The sequence below is a fragment of the Pantherophis guttatus genome, chromosome 15, assembly GCF_059756535.1.
Source record: "Pantherophis guttatus breed Tessera chromosome 15, ASM5975653v1, whole genome shotgun sequence".
In the NCBI taxonomy this organism is placed as follows: domain Eukaryota; kingdom Metazoa; phylum Chordata; class Lepidosauria; order Squamata; family Colubridae; genus Pantherophis; species Pantherophis guttatus.
Genome location: NC_142077.1, coordinates 9,687,420 through 9,700,713, shown reverse-complemented (window position 1 = coordinate 9,700,713; position 13,294 = coordinate 9,687,420). Strand labels below are relative to the sequence as shown.

The 13,294-nt window shown below is 44.2% G+C and overlaps 1 protein-coding gene and 1 long non-coding RNA gene across 2 annotated transcripts in view; both read right to left on the bottom strand.

Moving 5' to 3' along the window:
* LOC117660265 (protein-arginine deiminase type-3-like) overlaps nucleotides 1-8,195 on the bottom strand; it is a 34,187-nt gene extending 25,992 nt beyond the window's left edge. The window contains exons 1-4 of the mRNA XM_087879086.1: nucleotides 8,095-8,195; nucleotides 7,930-8,009; nucleotides 1,147-1,304; nucleotides 195-378 (exon numbers count right to left, since the gene is read on the bottom strand). Coding sequence (XP_087735212.1) covers nucleotides 195-378; nucleotides 1,147-1,238 — 276 coding nt within the window. The 5' untranslated portion in view covers nucleotides 1,239-1,304; nucleotides 7,930-8,009; nucleotides 8,095-8,195. The remainder of the gene's footprint in view (nucleotides 1-194; nucleotides 379-1,146; nucleotides 1,305-7,929; nucleotides 8,010-8,094) is intronic.
* A 1,140-nt stretch (nucleotides 8,196-9,335) lies between these two features.
* Nucleotides 9,336-10,517, bottom strand: LOC148111882 (uncharacterized). The gene is made up of 5 exons (XR_015729958.1): nucleotides 10,433-10,517; nucleotides 10,245-10,338; nucleotides 10,012-10,137; nucleotides 9,735-9,883; nucleotides 9,336-9,555 (listed from the first exon to the last, which is right to left on the bottom strand). It is a non-coding gene; the product is annotated as an uncharacterized LOC148111882 (long non-coding RNA).
* Nucleotides 10,518-13,294: the final 2,777 nt, after the last annotated feature.

Here is a 13,294-nt window from a genome sequence, read left to right as displayed (position 1 = left end):
AAGATAATGGACGTGTGACCAAAATCACTTTTTCTTTTTATGTATTGTCGTTTGTATTAATATATATGTATCTTGTATATACATAGTATAGTATTTTACTTTTATATGTTTAATAAAGTTTTGGTTTTTTTTTAAAAAAAGAAAGCCTACAAATCCCAGGATCTGCAATCTTTGGCCTATGTTTCTATCCTCACCTTTTTGTCATCGACTTGGTCGCTGGGTGCATCCATGGTGGCGCTGAATTTGACGGTTTGGTCCAGCGGCCATGTTGAGTCGTGGCAGCAGACCTTCGATTTTGTCATGTGATCCTCGATTTTGTAGATGTTCAGGCCGTGGGTGGCCCAGATCTCGAAGCAGGTCGCAGCCCTCGGGGCTGCCCTAAAGGAAAGACGCTGTTCATTGCAAAACTGTTCCCATTTAAGTCATAAGAGATTTAAGATATGCAGTTTCCTCCCCGCCTCCGTTTAATGCCTTTTGCTCCAGCAATAGTTCATTGCCAAACGTCCACATTAATATGGGTGAGATTGGACTCTTAATGTCCAATTTTGACTGAAAGGATAAGGTGCTCCCCTCTAAAATATCATAACAAATTCTATCATTGGCTAATTCCAGTCTGGCAAAAATTGGGAATCTACCCCTAATGAATTTGGCAATTCCAAAATGCTGTTTTGGTCACTTCTGGCACATTGAAGAGTGGAAACAGAATTGAAAGTGTGTTTCCAAGCTATCTTCTCCAAGCTAACCTGACCCAGGTAAATTCCTCCAACAATCCCAATTAGCAATTCTTTTAAACTGGGAATACTACTTCCTGATGTCTATGGAGATCCTCAATCATCCAGATCCATGGTTGGTTATCCTGAAGATGTGTTTTCCCAAAAGGCAAGTGAACTTTCTTGCTGTCATCTTCGAAAACACTTCGCTCTTAGAAGCTTCTTGGATGAGAAGCGAAATGTTTTCCAAGAAAATAAGAAAGTCCAATTGCCTTTTGGGAAAAAAAGCACCTTTGGGACCAATTCTTTTTGATGCGAAGATGCGGTGATGGGCAAGTGTTGCGCATCTCTTCAGGAAGACCAGTAGATTTTCTAAATTCTTATTTTCTTCTGTAAATCAGAAAACATTGTGTAATAGGAATGTCCAGATGCTTACCCAAGGATGTCCAGGAAGAGCTCGGTGCCCAGAATATGGACAGTGCTGGTAACCTTCTCCGTTGAAAGCTGGACGCACCTCTGGTCAGTCATCCTGGGGGATATTTTTTTCCCTTCTTCCAGGTGGGGTTTGCTGGCTCTGGAATAAACATCCCTGAGCTGGAAGGAGAGATTTAAAAGGGGGAAAGGATGGGGTGGGTACCTGCTCAGTCTCTCACCATCTTGCCATCTGATAGGCTGGTGCACACCTTAATCCTGCCTTCTGGGCTGGGGTTGCTGATTTGGGAGCTGGCAGCCCATGTTCTCACCCAAAGAGAATTATCAGCTTCCATCCCAGGGAGGAGGAGGAGGAGGAGGAGGAGGGGGAGGGGGAGAAGGAGGAAGTAGCCACAAGGCGTGGAGACTTCCTAGAAAGTAACCGAACTCCAGAATGAGACAGGTTGGTTTATTTATTTATTTAGATTTGATTTGTAAAGCCACCCATCCCGGCGAATGACACCGGGAGGCTCACAATTTAGAAACATTAGATTAGAATTAAAATCTTTAAAACATTTTAAACAATAAAGACAGTAAAAGCCAATAAGACATTCCCTCCAAAAAAACCCTCCAAAACATTAATACGTTTAATCCTTGTGTTTTCCAGTTGGAAAGAAGTAAGAGGCTAATTTAGCAGAGATCCAGACCGTTCGGTGATTTTATCTAGAAAACTTGAGATCTGCAGAAGATGTGTTTGAAAATGGACAACCGGCTCCCTCCTCTGCGATAAAGACAGTTGAAGAGGTCTGCAAATAAGGACTCGCCGAATCTTGTGTCTTTATATGCCTGTTCAGTCCTCAGGGGTAGGTTTGTATTTGAGATGAAGGATAATGAAGTTGGTTTCTTAAACACAGCTCAGTTCAGAAGTCAAACACTTTTGGAAGAGGAAGCCTGCCGTCTTAAATTGATGAAAAACGTTTTTGTCCATCCATCTGTAGAGTTTCCTGCTTAGGCAGGGGGGTTGGACTAGAAGACCTCTAAGGACCCTTCCAATTCTGTTATTCTATTTCTATCTGACGGATTGGATTTGGCTTAGACACCAAAGAAGGAGGCCGTCTCCAGAGTTCGATTCAATAAGTTTAATTTCAGCAACCAACTAACAAAATAACTTAAGCTTTTTTTTTACAACCTATTCCGCCGAATAGGTTGTAAAAAAATGCTTGTAAAAGTAAAAAAAAAAAAGGCTGTGACGATCAGGCAGCTCAGCTGGGATCGTCAGAGACTTTTTTTTTAACCTTTTAAAAGCATTTTTTAAAAGAAGTGGCAAGTGGGCGACCGGGCGATTGGGTGGGCGTGGGTGGAGGGGCCAGGGATTTTTGCTACTGGTTCTCTGAACCACCTGCCGCCATCGCTACCGGATCGGGCAATCTGGTCCGAACCGGGAGCATTTGACCCCTGGGTAGTCCTCAACATACAACCTCCATTGGGACTAGAATTTGTTTTGCTAAGCAAAGCTGCTGTTAACTAAGTCGCACCCAGGTTTACAACCGTTCTTTTGGCTATAGTTGTTAAATGAATCACTGCAGTCATTAAGTGAATCGTGGAGTCATGTAATTTAGTGTGCCTGTTGCATTGAAAAAGCACCCGTGCCCCACATTTAGAAAGAAAAACATGATTAATTGGGCACATTAATACTTCCTCTTGTCTGGTGCCGATGAAAGTCACTGAGATGCATCAGGTTGCAAAGAGATTAGTTTGCACAACTGAGCCGGAGACAATTTGACAATAATGCACATTTTTATTTTTGACAATTTTGCATTCCTGGCTGAGATAACGATGCCATCTCAATCCAAACAATCAGGTTTTCCCATTCTTCTCTCCCTCTCTCTCTCTTTCTCTCTCTCTTTCCCTCCCTCCCTCCCTCCCTCCTCCCTCCCTCTCTCTCTCTCTCTCTTTTTTTTTTTCCTCCAGAGATCCGAGATTCTCATCTGATTTTTGTAGCTGGTCCTTCACCGCTCAACTCCTAACCTCTAAATCTATCTATGCTTGTAATGGACGGGAAGCATCTCATTCCCACATGCAAATTCTGCCAAGTAATCAGACTTTGGGCTGGATTTGCTGTTTAGAACTTGGAGTTAGCAACTTGAAACCACAAACGCTTGCAAGATTTACAAGTGCCTCCTTCCTCCTTCAAATAATCTTTGGGAAGTCAATTTAGGTCAGCCTTCATACAATGAGTAAATATTTCTTGCTCCTTACAAAGAGAAGAGACAGCAGTTCCTCCTTGTGGTTTTATCCGAAAGTTCCTGGTGATCGCTTTTGAGTAATTCTCACTGAAAATGTAAATTTATTTGGCTTTTCCAGGTGTTTTCTTCTTCTCTCGCTGGTTTCTCCAGAAACAGCGTTTTTCCAGAAAGCCAGACAAGCGTTGGAAGGGACCTTGGAGGTCTTCCAATCCAACCCTCTGTTCAAACAAGAAACCCTGTACCGTTTCAGACAAATGATTGTCCAAGCTGTCCTTAAAAACTTCCAGTGTTGGAGCATTCACAACTTCTGGAGGCAAGTTGTTCCACGGATTAATTGTTCTGTCAGGAAATTTCTCTTTAGTTCTAAGTTGCTTCTCTCCTTGATTAGTTTCCACCTGTTGCTTCTTTTCCTGTCCTCAGGTGCTTTTGAAATAGTTTGACCCCCTCTTCTTTGTGGCAACCCCTGAGATATTGGAACACTTCTATCAAGTCTCCCCTAGTCCTTCTTTTCATTAAACTAGACATACCCAGTTCCAGCAACTGTTCTTCATATGTTTTAGCTTCCAGTCCCCTAATCATCTTTGTTGCTCTTCTCTGCACTCTTTCTAGAGTCTCCACATCTTATTTACATCATGGCGACCAAAACTGGATGCAGTATTCCAAGTACGGTCCTACCAAGGTATTATAAAGCATTTTAACACTTCACGTGACCTTGATTCTATCCCTCTTTTAATGCAGCCTCAGATTGTGTTGGCTTTTTTTGGCAGCTGCAGCGCACTGCTGGCTCATATTTAAGTGACTGTTACATCAACGCCCAAAACACCCCTTCATTCAAGTTTGGAAGGACCCCTTTTTGCCCAGAATTGAGTAAAACTATTCCCATCCACATGTCTTTTTTTCCTCTGCTAAAAGGTTTGAAAATCTAAGATTCCCCTTTTTGAGTCAACAGGATTTAACCATTCTTCATGATTAGATGCTATTGCTTAGAATTATCAGTGCTGGTTGGCCATTGTCTTCATTTGCTAACAGTCCACCTTGTGTAATTTTTTTTAAAGAAAAGCTCCCTTTTAGCCACTACCTTTTCAACATAAAGACATTGAAGGCAATCTTTAAAAACGAGGATAAAAAGATTATAAAATTTCTCCCTTTGCAGATGGAAAGGTATCTCGTTTTTGCAGATGGGAAGCATGGTAGATTATCCCAAAGGTGCTTCTTTAAAAGGCAACTGCACTTCTTTTGTTTTTCTTTGAAGACATTTTGCTTCTCGGAAAATCTTCAAAGAAAAACAGGAATGTCCAGTTGCCTCTTGAAAAAGCACCTTTGGGACAACCATGGCCTGGATGACTGAGAATCCTCCATAGATGTGGTAGATTATAAATCTCTGTTGTTCTCTCCCTTGAACCTTGGAATTGAAACCCAGCCTCAGCCCCGTAGGATGCTCAGAAGGGATGCTTGCTTTGGAAAGACCAATGGGAAGGAAGGTCTCTCACCATGTCTGGAAACAGGGCTGTAGCGGTGGAGCCTTCAAGAGTGAAGAGCTGGGGGATATCAATGATGTCTCGTTCGGTCAGTCCGAGTTCCTGCTTTAAAATACTCCGGTTCCAGTCAATGGGAAGAGGGACAGAAGGACAAGTGTGTGTGATGGGTTCCCGTCAGGTTAAAGCAGGGGTCTCCAAACTTGGCAACTTTAAGACTTGCGGACTTCCACTCCCAGAATTATTCCCCAGCCAGCAGAGGAATTCTGGGAGTTGAAGTCCACAAGTCTTAAAAGTTGCCAAGTTTGGGGACCCCTGCATTAAAGGTTTAATTCATATTATCTGTCCTTAAAGCACTACGACGCTGAGCTTGTCGGTCGAAAGGTCGGCAGTTCAGCGGTTCGAATCCCTAGTGCCACGTAACGGGGTGAGCTCCTGTTATTTGTCCCAGCTTCTGCCAACCTAGCAGTTCGAAAGCACGTAAAAAATGCCAGTAGAAAAATAGGGACCATCTTTGGTGGGAAGGGAACAACGTTCCATGCACCTTTGGCACTGAGTCATGCCGGCCACATGACCACGGAAACGTCTTCGGACAGCGCTGGCTCTTCGGCTTTGAAACAGAGATGAGCACCGCCCCCTAGAGTTGGGAACGACTGGCACATGTGTGCGAGGGGAACTTTTACCTTTAAAGCACTTTTATATCTCTGGCTTGATGTCTCCCTCATCAGTGTCCTGAGTTTAAGTGTTCAAGTAACGATCTATTACAGATAGTCCTTGACTTATGACCACAGTTGAGCCCAAAATATCTGTTGCTAGGTGAGATGGTTGTTAAGCGAATTTTGCTCCCATTATACAACTTTTCTTGCCACAATTGTTAAGTGAATCACTGCAGTTGTTAAGTTTTTTTTTTTTTTAATTTGATTTATATGCCGCCCTTCTCCGGAGACTCAGGGCGGCTTACAATGCGTTAAGCAATAGCCTTCATCCTTTTGTATATTTATACAAAGTCAGCTTATTGCCCCCACAAACTGGGTCCTCATTTCACCTACCTTAGAAAGGATGGAAGGCTGAGTCAACCTTGAGCCTGGTGAGATTCAAACCTGCAGTAATTGCAGGCACCCTGTTATTGCTTTAGACCACTGTACTACCAAGGCCGCTTATTAACCCGCTTGTTACGTGAATCTGGCTTCGCCCATTGACTTTGCTCATCAGAAGGTCGCAAAAGGGGATCAGATGACCCTGGGACACTGACTGTCATAAATATGAGTCAGTGCCAAGCATCCAAATTTTGATCACTTGACCATGGGGATGCTGTAATGGTCGTAAGTGTGAAGAATGTTCCTAAGTCACTTTTTTCAGTGCTGTTGTAACTTCAAATGGTGACTAAGTGAACCCATGTAAGTCAAGAACTTCTTGTGTTATGTTAGCTTGATATCCTGACTTTCTCCCGAGGGTGTGGGAATCTCAATTCGTATGAAATAGGTTGGGTTGAGAGAGAATAGAAGCCTAGAATCACCCCAGGAGGGTGGATTTGAATCCAGACCTTAACCAACTACACCCCAGAGGCTTTAAATCTTTTTTTTTTTTAATTTAGGATTTAACTGTCACACCAGGCCGTCCAACTTTGGTGACTTTTAGAGGTGTGGGATTTTGCTTCCTGTAACTCTAGCCGATTTGAAATTTAAAACATATTTGATAAGGTGTAGTTCTGGTTAATAATTTCTTCTTTGAAAGTGTATTTAAAGGCTCAAAAAACCAAAGTCTGCCCTCATCCTGCTGAAATGGTTCGACAAGAATAGAAAAAGAGGTGTGGGATATGTTATGGAAAGGGACACGTAGGCTTAAAAAATACGTGCGGTTGTTGATTTAAGGAGTGATTTCAATCTTTCTAAAATGAAACGCCACGACGCTCCCATAACCACCCGCGCAGCCGCACTCTGCGCCATGAATGTTATCTTCAATTATTTCTTGTATCCATTTTCTAATTTTTTTTCCAGTATTTCTTTGCTTCGGGGCATGTCCACCATATATGATAGAAGGTACCCTGATGATAGCCACATTTCCAACAATTTGGGCTTGCAGAGCCAGCAGAGGAATTCTGGGAGTTGAAGTCCACAAGTCTTAAAAGTTGCCAAGTTTGGGGACTCCTGTGTTAAAGCTTTAATTCATATTAAAGGTATCCTTTAATATAGTATCCTGTCCTTAACGTATTTTATACACAAAGAGTTGTGGGACATGTTATAGAAAGGGACACCTAGGCTTAAAATATACATGTAGTTGTTGATTTAAGGAGGGGTTTTAATCATTCTAAAACAAAACTTACAAAACTGTAAGGAGCATGCCTAAGTGCCTACCATCCCTGTCCTAATATTCTTTTTTACTTACTCCTTTCATGTATTCAAATTATGTTTATACTTTTACGTGTTATCTTATATATGCTTGGCAAATAAAGTTATGATTATGATTATGAAAACAATAGTTCTTTGCTCAGTTGGAGACACCAAGGAGGTATGGAAAGGGACACGTAGGCTTAAAAATACATGCGGTTGTTGATTTAAGGAGTGATTTCAATCTTTTTAAAATGAAACAATAGTCCTTTGCTCAGCTGGAGACACCAAGGAGGTAGTATCAACTATGTGGTATTTCAAAGGATAATAGACCACTTTTCCATCGGATGCAGGGTTTTCTAAACCAAACAAAAATACTTTTTTCTACTTGTTAGGAAATAAGAACCTGGGATTTGAAAACAGGCAGCTGGTAACTCCCTGTTACAATTATTTGACAGATGTCATCCTTAGATCCAAAAAGAGGGCCTGACAGTAGTCAAAGAAGGAAATTACTAAGAGCGATCTAGAAGTTGGCTGTTGCAAACCAGCTTCTTAGAAAAGTCTTACAAGCAAAGGAGCATCCTAAGATTCTGGGTTCATTTTCACACCTCTAAATCCTTGGTAAACGGTTACTTAATGGTGGGGAATGAATTATGCAATGGGGAACTTCTGTCTTTTGCTGGGAATCAGTTTTCTTCTTTAATGTGGTGTGAATTCTCTACCTAACGTAGAAAATGCCAGAGTTTTGTTACTGTTTTACCTGAACATATTTGCTGTCTTGGTGCAAATTTCTGTCCGTCAGGATCTCATGGAGGGTAATTTTCCCCACCCTCCTCAGACCTGGAAAAAATTAAAGATTTATACATGAGGATGGGTAGTCTGGTCTCCCATGGAATCAGCCGGAAAGAATAACCTTAGAGCTCACCTTCAAACAGGGCAGCCTTCCCATAACCGTTCTTTTTGCTTCTCTTCAAACAGCTTCAAGCAAGCGAGGGGACTGGCCAGAGGAAGCCGGAAACCCTGCATGGAGACATATCCCCCCCCCCCGCCCAGATGGTAAGAATCTGTTAAATGTTATTCCCACAGTATAACCGGATGTGGGATGTTTGCCGTGGTTTGCTTCCTGCGATGTCAGTTGAATACCAGTTAGTTAATTAGAATGCCAATACAGGAAGTCCTTGTCTTATGACCAGAATGGAGACCAAGAGCCCTGTTGCTAAGTGAGTCTAAGTCTAAGTTTGGATCCCAGACTGGTGTACCTGAATCCAGCAGTCTCCCCCGTTTTCAACTTGTTAGAAGAATTATCCTTCTGGGTTCAGCTCCAAGTGGGGAAAAAAGACACTGGAAACATGGAGACTGCTTGGAAAGATGGTTTAATGTGGACAGGATCACATGGTTTGAGTTCCTGAACAGAAAAAGGGACGAGATGCTGAGCGTGCCTTGGTTTTATGCCCTCTCTGGCTTTGAACTTCCTGGGGTCCAGAAAGAGTATCCTGATTGGTTGTTAGACTCCTAGGGGGTGGGGCTCTTAGCTAACTTTGCTGGCTGATGTAATCTTCCCAGGTGCCATGTGGTGAGTTTCTGTTGCTAGATGGGTCCTATTGTGTTGCAGATGATGATCCATTGACAAAGGTGGGGGTGGGGGCAGGAAGGTGGGAGCTGCTTTGTCTTTAAAATATGTTTCTCCATTTCTCAACCAGGGAAATATAATATTCTGCCTTTTTAATATTTTCTAAAATATTTCATTCTTCTAGGAAAGGGGTGGGTGCTAACTTCCTACAAACCTCTGGGCAAATGGTTAATTTGCAGTTGGCTTTCCTTGCTAGAAGTTTTATCGCCTCCAGGAATTTTCCATTGGCGTTTATACCCTTCGCAATGCTAAACGACGAAGAAGATGGCAATAGGAATTGCAACTGAGAAAGTTAGGTGATCAAGGAATGTTCCCTTCATTTAGGAGGCCTCCTTTCTAACTGCCCAGTTAAATTCCTGTCCTGTCCTGTCCTGAGGAATTAACTCTCGTTGAAGATGCATTTCCAAAAATCTAAATTTAGGGTTATTTTGGTTAATGAGCCCACTACTCAAGCAGGAGACCCTATACCATTTCAGAACAGGTGGCTGTCTAATGTTTTCTTATTTGTACCCTATGACTATCACTAAGTGTTGTACCTTATGATTCTTGATGAACATATCTTTTCTTTTATGTACACTGAGAGCGTATGCACCAAGACAAATTCCTTCAGTGTCCAATCACACTTGGCCAATAAAAAATTCTATTCTATTTGAAGCTCCTGGCAGATGTTTCTGTAAATCTTGGGATCCTCGGGAGCTTTTCAAAGTCTTCCTCCTGATCTTCCAGCCCCTTCACCATGATGGTCAGTCTCTGCCTCTGGAAGAATGAGAAAGGGAGATTTTGTAGTAAGTGGTCAAATGTGGCCTCCCCATCCTAATTTTCATCTATTCCTCCATCCCTTATAGGGTAGGTTCTTCATCCTGGAATCATGGTTTAATCAAGTTGCTTCAAGGAATCCTGGTCCTCTCCCTCCCTCAGTCAGGGCTGCTGCCTACCTGTTTCTTTCCTCCTCAGCCTCTCCCTGAAATTCCGCAGGATTGTTGCCTTCTCCTCGCTCAACTTCTCGTTCCTAATTTGTAAGTCCTTAATTTCCTCCTTTAGATTCATTCGTTCCTCAATCATCTCGTCGAATATTTTTGAATTTCTGTAAATTATGAAAAGCAGAAATTAGCCCTCCATGATAGATGATAGCTAGATAGATGGATGGATGGATAGATGGAAGGATGGATGAATTTGAAAGAATGTCAGGATTCCCTTCTATATATTTCTCACCTCTCCAGTTGTTCTTGGAGAGTTTTGTTCTCTGTGAGGAGCTCCTGTTTCTCCCCAGCTTGCTGCAGAAGGAGGCTCTTATACTCCTTCCTCTCCACTTCAAGTTGTTGTTCCAAACTGTCGATTCTGTAGGAGACGAAGACAAGAGCGAAATTAGCCCCCTCAGGTTTTCACTCCAACCACCCAACCTGCTTAAAATTAAAACTCCCTAAAAATACCTGGCACTTTCTCACCTCCTGTGCCTCTCCTCCAGCTCCCTGCTGAGTTCTGCATCAGTGTTAGGTTGTTGGGAAGATTTGTTTCAGGAGTTCCTCCTTCGGAGTTTTGCTGTAAATACGAGAACCAGAGAGAAACTAGTCCCTTTATTTTTTTTACTAGAACATCAAACATTTTCTTCAATTGAAAAATATTTTAAAAATACCTTTATGTTTGTGTGCGTGCATAAATTCAGTGTTGCTATTTCTACTGCACCAATCTGAAATCTCTCTTTACAGGAAACAATGCTATAACCATTGTGGGAAGCCACTCCCTCCCAGAAGAATGAAATATTAAAAAGGCAGAATATTATATTTCCCCTAAAAGAGAAAAAGAAATCTTAAGGGAGACAGAAACTCAGCCCCAGCTCCCTGCCCCCAGCAGATATTTGGTGCCCATTAAGAGAGACTGGGCCATCCTATCTACAAGACAAAAGACCTTCACCTCCAGGATGTTGGGATTAAGGCATGACCCTCCAGGATATAATAGGATTATCTAACTGCAGAGCTCACTACATTGCAAAATCTCCTAAGGCCATTGCATCAGCCCAAGCTTCAACCAAACGTATCTCAGACAAACTTCGAGGATTTGCACATGGCTCCTTGGGAGTCTGACAACAGCCAATAGAATACATGTTCTTGCACAGGAACAGCAAGCTCAAGTTCAAAGCCCAAGAGAAGATATAAATACCCCTGACTCTCTACTCCATGTGTTCATCTGCCCAGGATGGACAGGACCCATGTCATCCTGTCCATCAATAAACCATCTTTCCAATCAGCCTCCATGTTTCCAGTGTCTTTCTCCCAGCTTGGAACTGAACCAGAGGGATATTTCTTCCATCAGTTTGGCTCCTCAAGATGGGACTTCAAGATAACCTGACCAACGGACCTGGCCCGGGTAAGCCTCCCTTCCTGGCACAGACCCATTGTGTCTATGGATGGATTTTTCCCAGACCTTGGCCTCAGGGTCATTGAAACTCTAAAATGTCTCCAAAACAAACAAACAAAAAAAGACAAAAAAAAAAGTTAAAGCAATGAAAAGAAAGAAAACGCCCACAAAACAGAGTGAAGAGGAAACTGTGTCCAATTTCTTCCTTCCCTCTCTGTACTTTTGAGAACAGTCCAGAGTTATGAGGGAATGTTTAAAGTTCATGTACAGGAAAAGTTTCGTTCTTGTATTTACTGTATGTCTTTAATTGGTTTTATCTGTCCATCTTTTTCCTGAAGCATGTGAATCCAGCTTCCTTTTCTCATCTGTGGTGTCCCCATTTTGTTATCTGTTTAATAACTGCAGTACTGATGTTTTTCCCCCAAACTCTGCCTGCAAGCTATCTACTCACCCCCACTCTACCTCCCCATTTCCCATCCTTCAACAATGCCTTTCCTGGGAGGAAAGAGGGAGAGGAGAGGCTTCAATGGGCCTAGCCTGAGAGAAGGGGGAGAGGAAAGGCTTCTGTGGGCCTAGCCTGAGGGAGGAGAGGATGGGGATAGGAGAGGAGAGGAGAGGCTTCTGTGGGCCTAGCCTGAGGGAAAGAAGAGGGAGAGAAAAGGCTTCTGTGGGCCTAGCCTGAGGGTGGAGAGGATGGGGATAAGAGAGGAGAGGCTTCAGTGGGCCTAGCCTGAGGGAGAGAAGGGGGAGAGAAAAGGCTTCTGTGGGCCTAGCCTGAGGGAGGAGAGGATGGGGATAAGAGAGGAGAGGCTTCAATGGGCCTAGCCTGAGGGAGAGAAGGGGGAGAGGAAAGGCTTCTGTGGGCCTAGCCTGAGGGAGGAGAGGATGGGGAGAGGAGAGGAGAGGAGAGGCTTCTGTGGGCCTAGCCTGAGGGAGAGAAGGGGGAGAGAAAAGGCTTCTGTGGGCCTAGCCTGAGGGAGGAGAGGATGGGGATAGGAGAGGAGAGGCTTCTGTGGGCCTAGCCTGAGGGAGGAGGATGGGGATAGGAGAGGAGAGGCTTCTGTGGGCCTAGCCTGAGGGAGAGAAGGGGGAGAGAAAAGACTTCTGTGGGCCTAGCCTGAGAGAGGAGAGGATGGGGAGAGGAGAGGAGAGGAGAGGAGAGGCTTCTGTGGGCCTAGCCTGAGGGAGAAAAGGGGGAGAGGAAAGGCTTCTGTGGGCCTAGCCTGAGGGAGAGAAGGGGGAGAGGAGAGGCTTCTGTGGGCCTAACCTGAGGGAGAGAAGGGGGAGAGGAGAGGCTTCTGTGGGCCTAACCTGAGGGAGAGAAGGGGGAGAGGAGAGGCTTCAGTGGGCCTAGCCTGAGGGAGAGAAGGGAGAGAGGAAAGGCTTCAGTGGGCCTAACCTGAGGGAGAGAAGGGGGAGAGGAGAGGCTTCAGTGGGCCTAACTTGAGGGAGAGAAGGGGGAGAGGAGAGGCTTCTGTGGGCCTAACCTGAGGGAGAGAAGGGGGAGAGGAGAGGCTTCAGTGGGCCTAGCCTGAGGGAGAGAAGGGGGAGAGGAGAGGCTTCTGTGGGCCTAACCTGAGGGAGAGAAGGGGGAGAGGAGAGGCTTCTGTGGGCCTAGCCTGAGGGAGAGAAGGGGGAGAGGAGAGGCTTCTGTGGGCCTAGCCTGAGGGAGAGAAGGGAGAGAGGAAAGGCTTCAGTGGGCCTAACCTGAGGGAGAGAAGGGGGAGAGGAGAGGCTTCAGTGGGCCTAACTTGAGGGAGAGAAGGGGGAGAGGAGAGGCTTCTGTGGGCCTAACCTGAGGGAGAGAAGGGGGAGAGGAGAGGCTTCTGTGGGCTTAACCTGAGGGAGAGAAGGGGGAGAGGAGAGGCTTCTGTGGGCCTAGCCTGAGGGAGGAGAGAAGAGGGAGAGGAGAGGTTTCTGTGGGAACTTTTTGGGAAAAGTGTATTTTTGACGTTTGATGGCTAATAACACCACTTTTTTTTTTTGGGAGTACTACCATTGTGACCTTGGGATACAACAGGGGTCATAAATATGAATCAGTTGCCAATCTTCTGAATTTAGATCCCATGATCACGGGGATGCTGCAAAGGTTGTAATTCTGAAAAACAGTTGTCGCTTTTTTCAGTGCCGTTGTAATTCT